The 20,858-nt window shown below is 47.6% G+C and overlaps 1 protein-coding gene across 1 annotated transcript in view; it reads left to right on the forward strand.

Moving 5' to 3' along the window:
* LOC137540937 (polycystin-1-like) overlaps nt 1-20,858 on the forward strand; it is a 228,347-nt gene that overhangs the window by 90,131 nt on the left and 117,358 nt on the right. The window contains exons 22-27 of the mRNA XM_068262113.1: nt 601-741; nt 1,805-1,942; nt 3,923-4,205; nt 5,497-5,704; nt 9,755-9,911; nt 10,507-10,641. Of these exons, the coding sequence (XP_068118214.1) occupies nt 601-741; nt 1,805-1,942; nt 3,923-4,205; nt 5,497-5,704; nt 9,755-9,911; nt 10,507-10,641 (1,062 nt within the window). The remainder of the gene's footprint in view (nt 1-600; nt 742-1,804; nt 1,943-3,922; nt 4,206-5,496; nt 5,705-9,754; nt 9,912-10,506; nt 10,642-20,858) is intronic.

The raw sequence follows: 20,858 nt of genomic DNA on the forward strand, positions 1-20,858 counted from the left end.
AGAAATTTATAGAATAAAAGTATCCACCGTTTTTTAGCGCGTGTTCCTTTATAGATAAACTGTTTTGACTTATTTTCTGAGGGTTTTGGGATCCCCTCTTTGGAACGTGCAGGTCTACTTGTTTTGTGAATCCTCCCAGCGCCGGCTTTATCTAGATATACTGTATATACATATGCCGCTAAGTGAATACACTTTGAATGGATATTACATAGAGGTGATAAGATTGTGCAATCAAAATTGTATCCTTAGTTGGCACCTTTAAGCCTGGTACACACCTTCAATTTTGATTCCAATGATTGGGCAATTTTACCACCTCCACGTAATATGAGGGCCAGCAGATTCTGAATACTGTGAACAGCTTGTGTAGGTAACCTGTCATACTATATGGAGGTGGTAAAATTGGTCAGTGATTGGCCAGTCCAAATGGAAGGTGTGTTCCAGGCTTTACTCTGAACGAGATCTCCAATTTCTCTGCTGTTATTGATAAATATTGCGCCTAGATTACGTTCTGTCTGTTGAATTTTCAGCTCATCTCCTGCCTATATGTACTGTAGCTGAAGACCTAATACTTTATCATTTTTTTTATATTTTGTTTTCTAGGGTAATACCTGCTTGTTGCCTTCCTTACTTGGCCTTCCAAGGATTTCGATTATTTGGCCAGAATTTTGTGCCAATAAGTCATTCATCGTTACCCTGACTGTAAGGAAGCCTGGAAGGGAATCTACAGCTGCCCAACAGATTGTAAGTGGACACTGGTGCTCGCAGTAGCCTGGCATATAGGCCAATTCCTTTTTAAAAAAAAAAAAATTAGTCATAGAGACGTATTGCAACTCAAGGCATACAATCAACAAGTGTGCTGCATACCCCTATGTAGATGAATGTCCTGCAAAAGTAAATAGCGGAAATAGGGTTGTTCTCACTATAACTGAAAACAAGTTTGCTTAAAGAGGAACTCCAGTGAACATTTTTACTGTTGGCAGGTGATGTAGTTGCTGCTTGCTTTTTTGGCAGTTGGAAACAGCTGTAAACAGCTATTTCCCACAATGCAGCAAGGTTCACAGACAGGAAACTGCCAAGAGTACGTACTTTTCTTGTTTCTTGTGGGAGGGGTTTCACCACAATATCAGTCATACAGCGCCCCCTGATGGTCTGTTTGTGAAAAGGAATAGATTTCTCATGTAAAAGGGGGTATCAGCTACTGATTGGGATAAAGTTCATCTCTTGGTCGGAGTTTCTCTTTAAAGGGAACCTGAACTAATGTTAAAACTGCAGTCTTTTACTTACCTGGAGCTTCTTCCAGCAAATCCCCCCCTCCCCATAGTCCATTAAGTCCCTCGGCATCCTTTGGGTTCCCTCCGTTCTACTGCTGCTGGCGCTTCTTTACATCTGTAACCCCAACGCTGGTCAGGGCAACTGCGCCTGTGTGGTCCCGTCCACACACCCAGCTTGGTTGTGCTCCTGGCGCCAGTTGCTTGTAGTTGTAGTTGCTTCTCCTGGTGGTTGTGGGTCACTGCCCAACAGTGCATGTTTTCCAGGCAACCTCACCTATGCAGAGGTGGGGTAATTAGTTTCTCAGCTAGGTGGATTCCATGTAGCTGAGACACTAATTACCCCACCTGTGCATAGGTGAGGCTGTCTGCAAAACATGCACCGCTGGGAGGTCACGAGGACAGGTTTAAGAAACACTGGCCTAGGTTCTGTCCATTCAGTGCTGGGAGAAATAATGCATGATACATACAAGTATCTTTCTCAGATTTTTTACCATACCATATTCCTTGTCTTCTTATTACTGCTCTCTGTGCAGGTTTCTCTGCATGCTGGTCCAGTGTTACCGGTTTATATTCGGTGTATCTCATGCCATTTATCAGCCTCCAGTCCGATCAGCCAGAGGAGTCCTGTGATTTTATATGGTGAATGTGACTCCTGCCCAAGTGAAACACTGGTAAGACATATCTCTATTTCACAAAGACAGCAAACTGTACTATTCATGATGCATCGGAACAATAACAATTCTAAATCCTAGGGCTTCTCAAACATGGGCAGATTTGGGGAAAATGTTGCTTTAGGCAAAAACACATTTCAATACCGTACTGATGGTAACGTGCCATTTAAAGGACAACTGAAGTGAGAGTGATATGGAGGCTGCCATATTAATTTCCTCTATTCCAGTTTCCTGGCTTTCCTGCTGATCCTCTGCCTCTAGTACTTTAAGCCATAGACCCTGAACAAGCATGAAGCACACCAGGTGTTTCTGTCATTGTCAGATCTAACATGATTAGTGGGGTGCTTGTTTCTGGAGTTATTCAGACACTACTGCACCCAAACAGAATAGCAGGGCTGCCAGGCAACTGTCATTGTTTTAAAGGAAATAATTATGGCAGCTCCCATAGTCTTCTCACTTCAGTTGTCCTTTAAATCAATATAAAAATATTCTACTTTAACAAGTTACATGACTTCTCTCAATCCCCTCCCCTTCTCTGGAACTCCCTCAGCCACACTTACCCTTTTTAAGCTCAACCTGAAAACTCACCTCTTCAGGCAAGCATACTCTCTTTCTTATGCTTGGAATACACAGCTCGATTCTGAGCCATTAAGATGGCTTGATAGATAATTTCCGACATGTCCAATCTCCCGCCTGATTGATTCGCTGCTCGATTCCACATTAAAGTGAATGGAAAAAGATAAGAAAAACGAGCGAAAGAGTTGCCTGCGGAATTGAGCAGAGAATCGATCAAGCGGGAGAATTGAGCGACAAAATCAAGACGTGTTTGCCCAGCATTAGGATACTTTGGCCACTGATCTGATAATGGTAAAATTTTATATTTTGGTTGGAATTGATAACCATCTGCCACAACCAACGACCATTGTTTGCCTGCATACCCAATCTGATGGGACAGTTTGTTTTATGATGAAAATTGAGTAGGCATTGCGCATAAGACAGCTCAGCTGCAGAAGAGGAAGCAACTCATTCCCTGCCACATTGGCTTACTGCCAGTTGAAGCTTACTAGCCAATACAGGACCTGCTCTTCCATGCTGCAGGACTCTCTGTTTTACACATTCCACAGGCAAGTCTGCAGATCGTAATTATGCCATAGGTGGTTGCGGTACTAGCATGTGCAGGTTTAAAGCTACGTACAAACGCTTGATCACTGTAATTTAAAAACAAGCAATCCCCAATGGTTTGCGACAAATGAACGATGTCGGAGCATGGTGGAATTAAATAGTGGCACAACGACAGTCCACTAATCAGATCATTTGTAAAAATGTGAAAATGAGAACGCAAAAGTTCAAAATTCGTCACACATGAGTAGTTTGAATGAAGCGATCGTTTGTTAATGTTCTTTACAAACAATTAACATTGATTATCGTCCAAACTGATCTGTCCTAATATGGACAATAATCGCTGTCTTAGAGTCTCAGCCGACCAGTCGTTCGTTTTGGTAGATGGTGGTCAAGTGTGGAGCTTAAAGTGAACCGAGCAGCATTTTTAGACCCAGGGCATCTCAATAGCACATTAAAAATGCATGCTAACAATGTGTCTCATTACTAAAAAAAATCTATTCTACCTCTTCTTTCTACATTTAAATGTTTGTAAGAGGATGTTATTATGCTACTTCCATGGCTGCCAAATGCAGAAATAGCAAGCGGTTAAAAACTGCTGTAATTATCAGTAGCAATTAGCAAATAAAAGCTTTCATCAGCTGGGTGGATGGGAAGATAGGACACTGTGCTTCAAGCAGTTTAGAGAAGTCCTTCTTGATTACCTTCGCACCTTCCCCTGGATAAATAAGGGCAGAGTAAGGTGAAGGGGGAAGTTGCAGCTCCTATAGCTATTAGAAACCAGGAAAAACTGCAGAAAAAAAAATCTGCTTGGATCCCTTTAAGACAAGCTTTATGTACTAAGACTTCTATATTTTTCAGTTTACTTGGAGCTCTGTTGACTCTGTTGGACGTCCTCTGTCACTGGGCAACCACACAACCAGCAGTGGACCTAGAAGCCAGAGGCTTGTGATCCAGAGAGGAGCCTTGCAGGATAGCCTAAGCTATACTTTTATTTTGAGGGTTACTCAACAAGGAGGACGTGAATGGGGGGAGAACAGCCTCAATCTCACAATGAATAAGCCCCCCACTGGTGGAACGTGCTCACTGCTTCCTCCCAGCAACATCTTGTGGTTGGAAACACCTCTGGAGTACAACTGCACAGGTTAGTACTGTAGTCACAAAGCACATAAACTACAGTTATACACATACCCTATTAGTGTGTACAGTATGGTGGATGCAGTTCCCGCTTTTCCAACAGGTGGCACTGTGTGACAAAGTACAAACATGTACATGACAAAGTCACCCAGTGCCACCTGTGGGAAAAACCGGGAACTGCAGCCACCATACTGTACTATTTTATACCATGTACATATAAAATGCTGTGCCATGTACAAAGATGAACTTCTGATATGCATCAGTAGATGTCTTAATTTAATTATAATTCAAGCCAAAAAAGTAACCTTCACATACGTAAGCTCCATTACAAAATACTCTGAAAATACTTTACAAAATATGTATAACTAGAATGAAGACAGTAGTGCGGCACTCCTATTCAAATATGCAGTGGAAGGAACAAAAAGCAAAAGATACTCTCACCACCTCTGTCCGGTTCCTTGCTGTCAGTCATATATTGGGACGTGTGCTCCGTGGAATCACAAGACAAGAAGTGGCAAATCTGTATGCTGAAGAAAAGAAAATATGTGCACCTTCCGTCCTCTGTTACTCGTGTTTATTTCAGCAGTGATAATCCATCACATAGGAGCCCTTGGCGGTCTTCATACTTACAAACCGACTTGTGAGGCAATGGTGGTGGAGGAGGTGGGTGGCGGAATGAACGGTGGGGAGCTGCCAAGGGATCCTATGTGATGGATTACTACTTTACAAAATATACTCACCTTTTTTCTCTTCAGGTGCACAAACCTAGCTTAAAGGGAATGTCCAAGCAAAATAAAAAAATGAGTTTCACTTACCTGGGGCTTCTACTAGCCCCATGCAGCCATCCTGTGCCCTCGCAGTCACTTACTGCTGCTCCAGTCCCCCACTGGCAGCTTGCCGACCTCAGAGGTCGGCGGGACGCATTGCGTACATTTTTACGCATTCCCGCTAGTGCAGGAACATTAACACCTACATTTTTACGCATTACTGGTTCAATGCGTAAACATGTACGCATTGAACCAGTAACGCGTAAAAATGTATGTGTTAATGTTCCTGTACTAGCGGGAATGCGTAAAAATGTACGCAATGCGTCCCGCTGACCTCTGAGGTCGGCAAGCTGCCAGTGGGGGACTGGAGCAGCAGTGAGTGACTGCGAGGGCACAAGATGGCTGCATGGGGCTGGTAGAATCCCCAGGTAAGTGAAACTAATTTTTTTATTTTGCTTGAACCTTCCCTTTAATGCATCTTGCAGTCTAAATAAATGTACATGCTGTAATTTTCCTCGTTTTCTCTGCTAGGATGGTGGGATCCAGATTCGGATACGCAGGTTTTCTACTCTTTGTCTGTTGGGATCTGCTCTGCTGGGGGGTGCCACAAACTACATTTATACCACGGACTGAAGAGCAGGCAGAGTGTTCTCCCCCCTATGGACCAGGAGGTTGGAGAGATACATGTGTATTTGGAAGTGGAAGACCTACACGGATCTCGGACACTGGCAGTGAATCGGTGAGTGTGATCTACTCCGATCTGATCCCATTCTTTCTCACATGCGACATGAGATAAACATGGGTACATATTATACCAAAATAGCCATGGCAGTGTCGTGACATAAAATCTGCTTCACTCAGCTGCAAAACAAAATAAATAATAGTCTTTTGGACTTTTCAGCCCAGTCCTATTATCAGCAGTGTTTGTTTATCCAAATAAAAGTGTTTTGACTTCTGTTTACTATTCAGGAGGACAGCTGCATTTTACTGCCTCGTTGCATAAATAATATGACTGGTTTGTTAAAACTTGCAATGAAAAAATAAACAGGAACCTCAAACACGTTCCTAATAGGACTAGTACTATGGGTACGCATATTTAGCCCATCATCAAATCACATGTCACTTCAAGTACACTTTAAAGAGAACCGAAGCCGAAGCTTGGGTTCAGAAATACATACTTACCTAAAGAGAGGGAAGCCTCTGGATGCTAATGATGCTTCCCACGCTTTCCTCTGGTCCTTCATTGCCACTCGCAGATCATCTCGGCTTGCTTTAAAGGGATACTGTAGGGAGGTCGGGGGAAAATGAGTTGAACTTACCCGGGGCTTCTAATGGTCCCCCGCAGACATCCTGTGTTGGCGCAGCCACTCACCGATGCTCCGGCCCCGCCTCCAGTTCACTTCTGGAATTTCTGACTTTAAAGTCAGAAAACCACTGCGCCTGTGTTGCCGTGTCCTCGATCCCGCTGATGTCACCAAGAGCGCACAGCGCAGGCCCAGTATGGTTTGTGTCTGCGCTGTACACTCCTGATGACATCAGCGGGAGTGAGGACATGGCAACGCAGGCGCAGTGGTTTTCTGACTTTAAAGTCATAAATTCCAGAAGTGAACTGGAGGCGGGGCCGGAGCATCGGTGAGTGGCTGCGCCAACACAGGATGTCTGCGGGGGACCATTAGAAGCCCCGGGTAAGTTCAACTCATTTTCCTCCGACCCCCCTACAGTATCCCTGTAAGCGTTGTTATCCTTCTTTCTTTTATTACAGTAATGTCAGTTCTACAATTCAAATAAGTTGGTGAAGAAAGTTGTGTGACTGCACAATCCATTCACTGCAGCCAAAAAAAACATTGCATGTTGATGATTAATGGTGTGAAAGGTCCCCTCTTCTGTTTAGGAATTTTTATACCAATTCATAATTTCAGATTGCAGACAGGCCTGTGACAGTGATGCATACTGGACTCAACCACACTGCATTTGATGTCCCACGGTGGCGTTGTGGATAGCACTCTCCCCTTGCAGCGCTGGGCCCCGGTTCGCATTCCAGCCAGGGTGCTATCTGCACAGAGTTTGTATGTCCTCCCTGTGTCTGTGTGGGTTTCTTCCAGGCACCCTGGTTTCCTCCAACATCCCAAAAACATACAGATATGTTAATTGTCTTCCCCCCAAATTGGCCCTAGACTATGATACATACACTACACAATACATACATACACCTAAAGGATTATTAGGAACACCATACTAATACGGTGTTTGACCCCCTTTCGCCTTCAGAACTGCCTCAATTCTACGTGGCATTGATTCAACTAGGTGCTAAAAGCATTCTTTAAAAATGTTGGCTCATTGATAGGATAGCATCTTGCAGTTGATGGAGATTTGTGGGATGCACATCCAGGGCACAAAACTCCAGTTCCATCACATCCCAAAGATGCTCTACTGGGTTGAGATCTGGTGACTATGGGGACCATTTTAGTACAGTGAACTCATTGTCATGTTTAAGAAACCAATTTGAAATGATTCGAGTTTTGTGACATGGTGCATTATCCTGCTGGAAGTAGCCATCAGAGGATGGGTATATGGTGGTCATGAAGTGGTGTACATGGTCAGAAGCAATGCTCAGGTAGCCCGTGGCATTTAAACGATGCCCAATTGCCAATAAGGGGCCTAAAGTGTGCCAAGAAAACATCCCCCACACAATTACACCACCACCAGCCTGCACAGTGGTAACAAGGCATGATGGATCCATGTTCTCATTCTGTTTACGCCAAAATTCTGACTGTATCAAGACTCGTCAGACCAGGCAACATTTTTTCCAGTCTTCAACTGTCCAATTTTGGAAGCTTGTGCAAATTGTAGCCTCTTTCCTATTTGTAGTGGAGATGAGTAGGGTCTTCTGCTGTTGTAGCCCATTCGCCTTAAGGTTGTGCGTGTTGTGGCTTCACAAATACTTTGCTGCATACCTTTGTTGCAACGAGTGGTTATTTCAGTCAACGTTGCTCTTCTATCAGCTTGAATCAGTCAGCCCATTCTCCTCTGACCTCTAGCATCAACAAGGCATTTTCGCCCACAGGACTGCCACATACTGGATATATTTCCCATTTCATACCATTCTTTGTAAACCCTAGAAATGGTTGTGCGTGGCACCAACAACCATGCCACGCTCAAAATTGCTTAAATCACCTTTCTTTCCCAACTGACATTCAGTTTGGAGTTCAGGAGATTGTCTTGACCAGGACCACACCCCTAAATGCATTGAAGCAACTGCCATGTGATTGGTTGATCAGATAACAGCATTAATGAGAAATTGAAAAGGTGTTCCTAATAATCCTTTAGGTGAGTGTAGACATATGACTATGATAGTGATTAGATTGTGAGCCCCTCTGAGGGGCAGGTAAGTGACAAGACATTATACTTTCTACAGCACTGCGGAAGATGTTGCCACTATATAAATACTTAAAGCAGACCCAAACCAAACATTTTTTTAATTCAAAATATTTAGCTGCACCATTCTGACACATACAAAGATAAATAAACACTCCTTCAAGCCTATGAGCATTTCAGTGCATGCTTTTCACCCTTCTCTTTTCATAACTAGGGTTATACAGGTGGCAGCCATTAGCAATTCCTCCATTGCCAGACACTACCTACTCCAGCATTTTGCCGGATTCTGTCCCGGCAATTTGAAAGGAAGGGAGGGGTTCCTCCAATAAATGTAAAATATTTTATATTTGTCATCATGCAGCTGAAAAAAAGGCTGCTATTTATTATTATAATTTAGAAAATACATTTTATTTTATTTAAATCTTGTATTTTTAATTTGGGTCCACTTTAATGATAATAATAATAAATATGGGGAAGGAGGGAGAGAGGCAAAAAGCTCCCTGCAGTTTGCAAAAAAATTGTCAAACTGATGTGAATAAAGAAGTGCAGTTTTACTTATGAGAGGCCTCTTCCAGCCCCTAGAAGTCATTTGGGTCCCTTGCTGCCAAAGGCGGGACAAGGTCCTCCAGCACCCAAGGCTAAGACACCAAAGTGCCGACCCTCCATCCCTCCCACCCCAGCCGTCACACACTGATTGCTATTAGACTAAGAGGCCCCCAACCCCAACCCCCCCCCCCCCCCCCCAACACCTTGATCTCTAGTTATCTGTCTTGCAGCCACTGCCATGTATCCCCTTTCCTTATTTCTCTCTGCTTCAAACACAATAGTGGAATTATAGCTGAGTGATTTGTGCGCCCCCTCCAACACTGCGCCCTGAGGCTGGAGCCTCTCTCGCCTCTGCCTCGGCCTGGTCCTGCTTGACGCAGCCCCAGTCTTCACCGCTGTCCAGCTTGCAGCCTCAAAGGATCGCGGACATGCCCACCACATTATCAGGAGCATACTGCGCCTGTGTAAGAGCAGTACGCACCACTGACGTGGGCACATTCTCGCTCAGGGCGGGCACACTCCTGTGCATGCACAGTAGACACCAACCCATTGTGGTCGGCCATCCTTAGAGGCTGTCAGCGGGACACAGGAGTAGACCTGAGCTGCGGCGAGGGACCCTAATGACTTCTAGGGGCTGGAAGACGCCCCAGGTAAGTTAAACTGCATTTCTTAAGTCACCTTGGAAGTCCTTTAAGCACACCAGTGCCCACATACAGCCTATGAAGTTAGCCTTCACCACTGTGAGTACTGCCGTGATATATTTGCTGATTGGTTGAGACTGCTGGTTAGTTTAGTTCCAGATAACCAAAACTCAGCTGTGTATATAGTATTATACAGTATTTGTATTACTTCTTTTTTTTCTTTTCAGTACCTTATCGATTTCTGTACCCCTGTTGCCCCATGGGATCTCCAGGATGCAGTGGTTGCGGAATCGCACTGAGCCGGTCTTACAGCAGATGGCAGTAGTGAGTGACACTGCACTGGTGATACAGCGGGCACTGAGGATGGTCACTGCACTGACCCTGGTGAGATGTGACAATAAACTTATAAGGAGAAATGTAAAGGGGATATACAGTGATCATTTATTGATTTAAAGGGGAACTGTTGTATAAAAATAAGCATTCTTATTAATTACGCTATTTTTACAATATTAATTTATAGATTATTTAGTCAGTGTTTGCCCATTGTAAAATATTTCCTTACCCTGATTTACATTCTGACATTTATCACAGGTTACAACATCTTTACTGCTGGCAGGTGCAGCTCTGCGAAATGTTTGTTTCTTAAAATTCCAAAGCCAGTGAAAATAATTCCTGGTCTCCCAGAATGCTTTGGGAGGAGAATTCCACATAGCTAAACAGCCTACACCTAGCATTACTGGAAGGCAGGGGCTACATACTAATATACAGCAGCTATATGTAGCAATAGAAACTGTTTCTGATGTTGTAACAAACAGGAAAAAAATACCATAAAAGCGGGTATGCTGAATAATTTACTACATTTTACTACATGTCACTACAGTGCCTCTTTAATTTAAAATAAAATTGTAATTATAAATATTACCATAGAAAATATTAGTGCCCTTGCCTGTTGCAGTCACCACCATCTTTGCTTTCACAGGGTGAAAACAGGACTGAGGAGGAGCAAAAGTTTTCCAAGCAAGTGACAAATCATGTGACCCAGACAGTGTCCTCCATACAAGTCTCCAGTCTGTGGGAGGTGGCTGCTGTAAGCGCCACCTTGAGGCAGTGTGTGGTAAGTTTGCTCAAGAAGAGAATTCTATGTGACCTTACAGAACACCTTCAAGCAGACAGTAAAATACATGCTTTCCACATGGCTGTTTCTTGGGGTCTCCCCTGACAGACACCCTCCCACCCAGCTTTAGGGGCCCCTTCGGTGCTGCCAAATTTCCCCCCAGGGCCCCCAACCAGCTGCTGGGTTCCTTCCAGGTCTCTCACCAATTTTACTATGGGCATGGGGCCCCTGCACCTTTTAGGCAGTGTAGCAACTCACCTGTCCATTACCTAAAGTGTATAGTTCTGTGTATAATACTTTAAGCCAAGTAATGGAGACCAGGACGCCGAAGAGGAAGACAGAAGAATTGCACGTGCCACCGTTCCATCCAGGAGCGTGAGTTAATTGCTCCACTGAGCTCTGCAATGGGGCCTCTGGCTGCCTATGTGGGGGGGGGGGGGGGGGGGTGAGTAGGGAGGGGGGCACACATACCTGTCTACCTATACTGGGGGCCCTTATACCCGGCTACTTATACTGGGGTATCTATACCTGGCTACCTATATTGGGGGCACCTATACCTGTCTACTTATCATGGGGGCACATATACCTGGCTACCTATACTGAAGGCAACCATACCTGGCTAGCTATATAGGGGTAGAGATTGCCAGAACGGTTCACCAGCGAACTTCCGTGGTTCGCGTTCGCGGAGAACCGCGAACGTTTCCGGAAGTTCGATTTGCCCCCATAGTGCATCATTAGGGTCAACTTTGACCCTCTACATCACAGTCAGCAGGCACATTGTAGCCAATCAAGCTACACTCCCTCCTGGAGCCACTCCCCCCCCCCTCCCCTTTATAAAAGGCAGGCAGCATCAGGCATTGGACTCACTTGTGTGCCTGCAGTAATTAGAAAAGGGAGAGCTGCTGTGCAGAGACCTATAGGGAAAGTTTAGTTAGGCTCTTGTTGGCTTCTTAGCTTGCTCCTTGCTGATTCTTATTGCTAAAAAAAAGCACCCCTCAACAGCTCTTTTGAGAGCTAATCTTGTTCTTGTTATCTTTTGTGTGTGTGTGTGTGTGTGTGTGTGTGTGTGTGTGTCCCACTTGCATTATATACAGCCCTGTCAGTCAGTCGCAGCTGGCCTTTGGCCCCTTGATGGTAATTACTACTGTGCCAGGTGCAGATTTGTAATACCCATCATTGCATATACCTACCTGTTGTTCCCTTCAGTGCACCCACCTACCTACGTGAGCGCACGCAGTGTCACTGTGCCTTTCTGGTACCTGTCTGTGTGTGACAGGTGCACATTATAACACCCATCACTGCATATAGCTACCTGTTGTTCACAGTGCATCCACCTACCTACCTACGTGAGTGCACGCAGTGTCACTGTGCCTGTCCGGTACCTGTCTGTGTGTGAAAGGAGCACATTGTAATACCCATCACTGCATATACCTACCTGTTGTTCACAATGCACCCACCCACCTACGTGAGCGCACGCAGTGTCACTGTGCCTGTCCGGTACCTGTCTGTGTGTGAAAGGAGCACATTGTAATACCCATCACTGCATATACCTACCTGTTGTTCACAATGCACCCACCCACCTACGTGAGCGCATGCAGTGTCACTGTGCCTGTCCGGTACCTGTCTGTGTGTGACAGGTGCACATTTGTAATACCAGTCATTGCATAATTGTTCACAGTACCTGTGTGACCGCTCGCTGTGTAATCTACCACTCCGAGCATACCTATTAACTGCACCTGTGTGACAGCTGCACATTGTATTGTAATACCAGTCACGTCATACCTTTCACTGCATCTGTGACTGCACATTGTATTATACCTGGCAGTCAGTGCATACCTTTCACTTGAATGGATGGCAGACTTGCCCTCCATAACAGATTCTCGTTAAAGTATTTAAAATTGATTCGCCTCATATACAGCAGGGCCTCGAAAGTCCTCCTGTATTGTTATTTTTTGTCACTACCTCGGGACTTGCATGCCATGCCTGCTGCCTTCCTTGGATGTGTGGTGGTAGCTGTTTCTCAGGCTCCAACTCCGGACCGGAATCGAACCCTGACTCCCTGGCCGTACGCTTTCTTTAACAATGGTAGAGAAAGAACCATCGACCGCAGGGGCGTTCCTAGGGTCCTTGGAGATCAGTGGCACCTGGGGGCACAAGGTGGGGGCTATGTGCCGCGGCAAAAAATGGGCGTGGTCATGCAGTGAGTGGGCGTGGCCATGGGTGGGGCCAATCGTACATTAGATTAGGACAGTGGTGGCGAACTTTTTGAAGGCCCAAACTGCAACCCACAAGTCACTTATCTATCGCAAAGTGGCAACAGCAATTTAAACTAAATACTATACAAACGTTTTAACACATACATGAACATTATGGAAAATCCAAGTTGAAAAACTGAAAAGATAAACAATTTCATCCATCCTACTCCTGAAAAAATATATTCATTTTTTTACAACCTCCCAGTTTTATTTTCTGTTTTAAAAAGCTAAAAAAGTAGGTTTAATGCTATTGTCTCATATGATGAGGATTCATTTTTTTTTCCATAGTCTCGCAGTTAGCAATCATGTGACCCTCAACAAGACAAATTCAGCCAGGGCCGGGCCGAGGCATAGGCTGGAGAGGCTCCAGCCTCAGGGCGCAGTGTGGGAGGGGGCGCACAATTCATTCAGCTGTCATTCCTAATTGTGTTTGAAGCAGAAAAAAATAAGAAAAGGGGATACATAGCAGTGACTGCAAGCCAGATAATTAAATATTAAGGTGTTGGGGAGGTTGTGGGCCCTGTGGCCCTCTTAGTCTAATAGCAATCAGTGTGTGACAGCTGGGGTGGGAGGGATGGGGGGCGCACTTTGGTGTCTCAGCCTTGGGTGCTGTAGGACCTTGTCCCTGCGCTGAATTCAGCAATCATGAGGCCCTTATCAAGACAAATTCAGAAATCATGAGGCCCCCAACAAGACAAATTCAGCAATCATGAGGCCCCCAACAAATCATGAGGCACCCAACAAGACAAATTCAGCAATCTTGAGGCCCCCAACAAGACAAATTCAGCAGTCATGAGGCACATAAATAGACAGCATTTCACATAAATAGGCAGAATGCCCCCTTAATATGGTAGACACCTCTCACCTGGCTTCTGAATTCTCCTCTACTGGCTGCTGTACCTGGCAATACTGGTTTTGGCTGGATTGGGGATGATGTGTGAGCTGAAAGGCCTGGCAGTGATGCTGTGGCCTGGCTGGCGGTGATGCTGTGGCCGATGTTGTGGCTGGGTTGGCTGGCAGTGATGCTGGGCTGTGCTTGGCTGGTTGAAGTAAATGCTGGCCTGACTAGTGGTGATGCTGTGGCCTTTTTGATAGTGATTCTGGGCTGGTTGGCTGGTGGTGATGCTGGGCTGGCTGGCCTGGATAGTTTAGGTAGCGACAGGTGCCCCCTAGTTAAGGTAGCGCCAGGAGTACCCCAATTTAGGTAGTGACAGGAGCCCCCCAGTGTAGGCAGTGACAGGCACCCCCCAGTTAGGTAGTGACAGGGACCCCCCAGTTAGGTAGTGACAGGGACCCGCCAGTTAGGTAGTGACAGGGACCCCCCAGTTAGGTAGTGAGTGACAGCAGGGACCCCCCAGTTAGGTAGTGAGTGACAGCAGGGACCCCAGTTGGGTAGTGAGTGACATCAGGGACCCCCAGTTGGGTAGTGAGTGACAGCAGGGACCCCCCAGTTGGGTAGTGAGTGACAGCAGGGACCCCCAGTTGGGTAGTGAGTGACAGCAGGGACCCCCAGTTGGGTAGTGAGTGACAGCAGGGACCCCCAGTTGGGTAGTGAGTGACAGCAGGGACCCCCAGTTGGGTAGTGAGTGACAGCAGGGACCCCCAGTTGGGTAGTGAGTGACAGCAGGGACCCCCAGTTGGGTAGTGAGTGACAGCAGGGACCCCCAGTTGGGTAGTGAGTGACAGCAGGGACCCCGTTTAGATAGTGAGTGACAGCAGGGACTGCATACTTACCATAGGCAGCAGTATAGGCTTCCAGTGGAGTGTGCACACTGCACACAACTGGTACATCCTCACAAACTGGCACACATACTAGTATATTGGTCCCCAGCGAGCGTGGTCAAAGGCAGCCCAATAGGAAATACTGTGCATGACTGTCAACCAGGATATAAAAATAACAGGCAAACCAAGGACAACACCTGGCCACAGGAGGTGCGCAGTAAGCCTCATGCATACATCACCACACAGCATGACTTGTAATTGAAATAAGTGCTGCTGTACTAGTACCAGTGACCAGTCTATTGGCAAATCATGAATGGTGATATAGTAATGCTTAGGTGACAGACAGGTGTCTGAGACAGCACAGCAGGCAGGCCCAGCCAGTCCCAGGTGCTGTTTGGCTAGTGGCTACTACTACTGGGCTGGCTGTGTGTGACTACTAGTAGCCTTGCTTGGCACAGATTAATCACGAATAACCACAGTGGTTACTCGTGATTCAAATTAGCTTTAATTGCCACAGCGAAGCAGCTAGATGCGGTGGGGTTAACTATAATGCCGCTCTCCGCTCAGCATTTTAACGAGGTGCGAGCATCCAAATGAATGCGTTGCAAGCTTTGCTATGGAGCAAATTAGGTTTGCAATGAGTCCATTTGGACGCTTGCACCTTGTTGAAACGCTGAGCGGAGAGCAGCATTAAGTGTAATTAACCCCACCGCATCTAGCTGCTCAGCTGCAGGAATTAGAGCCAATTTGAATCAAGAGTAACCACTGGTTACTCATTAATCCGTAGAGAGCAAGGCTAGTGGCTAGCTGGCTCCACTCTTCCCTCCTCCACCCCAAACCCACCACCTGGCTAGTGGCTACTACTGGGCTGGCTGTGGGGTGGCTAGCTGGCTCCACTCGCCCCTCCTCCACCCCAAACCCACCACCTGGCTAGTGGCTACTACTGGGCTGGCTGCGGGGTGGCTAGCTGGCTCCACTCTACCCTCCTCCACCCCAAACCACCCACCTGGCTAGTAGCAACTACTGGGCTGGCTGAGGGGTGGCTGTGTGTGGCTAAATGGCTCCACTCTCCCCTCCTCCACCCCAAACCCCCCACCTGGCTAGTGGCTACTGCCGGGCTGGCTTCAGGGTGGCTAGCTGGCTCTGGCTGCAGTGCTGCACCCTCTCATCTCCCCCCTCCCCACCAAACCCCCACCACTTGCATTTGCTGGGTGCACTGCTGCCACTTACTGTGTGAAGGAAGGTGTATGACTGGCTGCGGTGTTCTGCTGGGTGCTGGCTGCAGGGTGGGGTGGTCTCTCTGTCATCTGGCTGGCTGCAGGCTTGCTTCCTTCCTTGTCCTGTCCAGTCAGTCCACTGTCTGCTGCTCTGACTCTGGAACTTGAGAGGAGGCACTGTGGGGGGCACCGGCCGGGTGATGCAGACTGAGGCGGCAAAGTCTGAGGAGGCGGCGGCCAGATAGTGGTCTGCTCTGCTGCTGCTCTGTGGTGGAGGCGCGTGGAGCAGCCTGGCGGCGGGCGGATGCTTTGTTTGGCGGGTGGCCGGGTGCGGAAGCCGGCGCCGCCAATATGACGCCATGCCATGTGCTGCCTGGGTCGGGTCTGCGGGTCAGACTCAGTGCAGGGGGCGGAGCTAGTCACGCTCCATGGCTCCAGCCCCCTGCCTTTCAATGGATCGCCACGCCCCCTGCCAGTTGCTCCTCCGCTTCTGATTGGAGCACGGGGCTGCAGGGGGCGGATCAAGGCAGCGTATGCTGCCTGTCACATATCAAGTTGATGTCGGGGGCCGGAAATGTGAGCGGCCGCCGTATCGAGCGAACGGCGGCCGCGTTGAGGCCTATAACGCTGTGCGGCTGTGCCCATACATTCGGGGCACCTGTGTTGGGCACCCCATAATCGCAGATCAGGGGCACCTTACGCCAGGTTCGTGGCACGGGCCACGAATCTACAGCGCTAGGAACGCCCCTGATCGACCGTATGAGCAGCGATGGACTACTGGGTGCGCAGGCTTGACCTGTGGCAAGAGCTGTCACAATTTGCCATCCAACTTCTGTCTTGCCCTGCCTCAAGCGTCCTGTCATAAAGGACCTTCAGCGCAGCTGGAGGCATTGTCACTGAGAAGAGAAGTCACAAAAGTGTTCAGTACCTCACCTTTATCAATGAGGCATGGATCTCGGAGGGCTACTGCCCACCCGAAGACTAAGTCAGTCCACACACAGCATCTCTGCCTGCACGCCGTGTGACTGCCTGCCCCAAGACTAAGTCGCTCCCCACACAGCATCTCTGCCTGCAGGCCGCTTGACTGCCTTCTCCGCCTTCTCCGTCCAGGACTCCAGGCGGATTCCTGAATTTTCAAGGACACTGCAGCGGCAGCTATAATTTTTCTGGTGCGTGTACATGCCTGCCTAATTTTTCTGACTGCACTGCAGCTGCAACAACAACACAAAAGTCATGTACATGTGTCAATTCCCCTTCGTGATCGTTAACTTGCCGAGGTGAAGGGGCTTGCGTATCACAATGAAGCAATGACACTATCTGAGTGTCTCGGGGGGGGGGGGGGGGGGGGGGGTTAGCACACACAAGACAATAAGGTCGTTGCTTCATTGTGGACAGACCAAGTTTGATCAGCTGGACAGTCACTGTTGTTCTATCATTGAGCTACCACAGCCCGGCAACCATATGGGCTTGAAAACCGCCATGGCCTGCACTACCACCTTGGTGCGCACCAGTCCAGCACGGCCATCACTAGACAAACAGCTGTTTGCGTTACACAGTAAGTTTGGTCTGTCAGTGTGAAGCAGTACTCTAATTACACTCCCTGATTGATGTACACACATGCAAGATGTTTTAAAGCACTTTAGGCCTGCAATTTAGCATTCAATTTGATTTCTGCCCTTAAAGGACTCACGAGGCCAATAATACAGAAAAAAAATAAAAAAGTTAGTTACAAGCTGTTTCCTGTAGCGTGGATCGGGGGGTTGGCCTTAGAGCTGCGCACCCACACTCGCGGCTATGCGGACTGCGCAGCCGTGGGCAGCTCCGGCCGCCATCTTTGTACAGTCTGGAGAGCCCGACCCGGGCCGCGCGGTCGGGGACCGTTCGGGGGGCTGTTGAGCGGCGGGGACCCGGCGGAGCGGCACGGAGGGCGCGGACGGCGTCCTCCGTGCCTTACAAGCTGACGCAGGTAACTAACGTTTTTTATTTTTTTCTGTATTATTGGCCTTGTAAGTCCTTTAAAACGCTACTTTGCATCAAATCCAGATTTTTCCCGGGGACTTTTGCATCTATCTCACTCATCCATGCAAAAACTCAGATGTGTTAGACCCCTTGAAACCTCTTTCCCATCACTTTTGTGGCCAGCATAAGTGTTTCTAGTTTTCAAAGTTCGCCTCCCCATTGAAGTCTATTGCGGTTCAATGGTGAACCGAACTTTTGCGGAAGTTCGAACCGAAAATCTAAGGTTCGGGCCATCTCTATACAGGGGTCGAGTCCTGCGTGAACGCGGGTGGACGACGTCCACCTACTTTTCTCAGAGAGTGGACGTTGTTCACCCTAGCATGTGGAGGGGAAGCAGTGCAGTGAAGGGGGAGCAGCGGGCACAGGGGTGGGAAAGGCGGGACATCTCCCTCCCTTCCCTCACCTTGGGGCTCTCCCTTCCTCGCTCTCCCCTCCAGAACTAAAATTTGCGGGCGGCTTGCAGCGGGCATCAGCGGGCAGAGATTTACCTCCTCCTCGTTCCAAGCGCCGGAAGACGTTCTGCGTACCGCTGGTCTAGTCTAGACCAGACCAGACTACAGGCAAATGCAGAGCTCCCTCTCGTGCCGGAACATGGAGGAGGTAAGTCCCCGCCTGCTGATGCCCGTTGCCGGCCGCCCCTTAAATTTTAGTTCTGGAGGGGAGAGCGGGGAAGGGGGAGCCCCAAGGTGAGGGAAGGGGGGGAGATGGCCCCCCTTTCCAGCCACTGTGCCTACCGCTCCCCCTTCACTGCGCTGCCTCCCCTCCTGCTGGGGACCAGCTTAAGTCCTGGCTACCTAGTTTGGGGACATCTATACACCTGCCTACCTATTCAGGGGACATCTATACACCTTTAAGTAAAAAAGGAGCGCTCCATAATGTATTACTTAAAACACTTTGCTTTATTTGCAAGGAGGAAACATACAAGATGAATGAAGTAACTTTGCTTATCACCGGTAGGCTAGTTCGCTTAACACCCTACTGGCAATGATACACGCGCTGTGGCCAGCAGCTCGGGCTCCGTTCTCCTGGAAGCTCGTCTCGCTCGGAGATGGGTGGGCGGGGCCTCCTAGTGGTGTGCGTATGTCGTCATTACGCGTTTCGGCGCGCTGCGCCTTCATCATGATTTATTTATTTAGATTTGTTGCCATCCCAAACTGGAGCAGCACAGTGTGTATTACCTTGTGGAAATAAGACTAGAGTTGGAACTGACTGTGTTCTTGCATTGTGAGCGCAAGGATTCGTTGTTTTTGTGGACATCTATACACCTGCCTACCTATTCAGGGGACATCTATATACCTGGCTACCTATTCAGGGGACATCTATATACCTGGCTACATATTCAGGAGACATCTATACACCTGCCTACCTATTCAGGGGACATGGGGACATCTATATACCTGGCTACCTATTCAGGAGACATCTATACACCTGCCTACCTATTCAGGGGACATCTATATACCTGGCTACATATTCAGGAGACATCTATACACCTGCCTACCTATTCAGGGGACATGGGGACATTTATATACCTGGCTACCTATTCAGGAGACATCTATACACCTGGCTACCTATTCAGGGGACACCTATATACCTATATTCAGGAGACATCTATATGCCTGGCTACCTACTCAGGGGACACCTATATACCTATATTCAGGAGAGATTTATACACCTGCCTACCTATTGTGGGGACATCTATATGCCTGGCTACCTATTCAGGAGACATCTATACACCTGGCTACCTATTCAGGGGACACCTATATACCTATATTCAGGAGACATCTATATGCCTGGCTACCTACTCAGGGGACACCTATATACCTATATTCAGGAGAGATTTATACACCTGCCTACCTATTGTGGGGACATCTATATGCCTGGCTACCTATTCAGGGGGCATCTATACACCTGGCTACATATTCTGGGGACATCTATACACCTGGCCACCTATTCTGGGGACATCTATACACCTAGCTACCTATTCTGGGGACATCTACACACCTGACCACCTAGTCTGTGGACATCTATACACCTGGCTACCTATTCTGGGGACATCTATACAACTGGCCACCTATTCTGGGGACATCTATACACTTGGCTACCTATTCTGGACAAAAAGTAGGGATAATAAAAATTGCACCCTGCAGGAAGAAAACACAGAGACAATAGGAGCCCAAATGGTGCAGTATGTCACAGTACCAGAAGTATGTAAAATATGCGAATGTATTATACTCACAAAGGTGGGTTGCAGAAGGGCAACCGACCACTAGAAGCAGGTGGAGATGTATAACCCCGACTCCACTCGGGTGACCAGACAGAGCTGGCGATGGTCGCACTCTTGATAAAAAGCAAACCTCAAATGACCTAAACTGGTCAAAGAGGGTTGATCCCCCTCCAAAAGGAGGGTGAAGGCACAAGGTAAAGGGGGAAGAGGCGCCCAGAGCAGATAAAATACGTTAAAAACAAATAAAATGAAAAAAGTGAGGTGGCTTACCTCAATGAAGACAAATTCACGTATTAATAGAATTTTATTGCACTGGCAACGCGTTTCGTGGGTGCATACCCACTTCCTCAGGCCAAATAGCAGTGCCTAATAGTGCTTGTAGCCACAAATAAGGCGCCTCTATTAGGCACTGCTATTTGGCCTGAGGAAGTGGGTATGCACCCACGAAACGCGTTGCCAGTGCAATAAAATTCTATTAATACGTGAATTTGTCTTCATTGAGGTAAGCCACCTCACTTTTTTCATTTTATTTGTTTTTAACGTATTTTATCTGCTCTGGGCGCCTCTTCCCCCTTTACCTTGTACCTATTCTGGGGACATCTATACACCTGTCTAACTATTCTGGTGACAACTATACAAATGGCTACTTATACTGGGGACACCTATAGACCTGGCTACCTTTACTGGGGGTACCTATTTTGGGGGAACTGCTGTCAGATTATCTGTATTTTTGGGGAACCGCTACTGCCAGATTACGTGTATTTTTGTGAACCACTGCCA

This window comes from Hyperolius riggenbachi, chromosome 12, assembly GCF_040937935.1.
Source record: "Hyperolius riggenbachi isolate aHypRig1 chromosome 12, aHypRig1.pri, whole genome shotgun sequence".
Lineage (NCBI taxonomy): Eukaryota > Metazoa > Chordata > Amphibia > Anura > Hyperoliidae > Hyperolius > Hyperolius riggenbachi.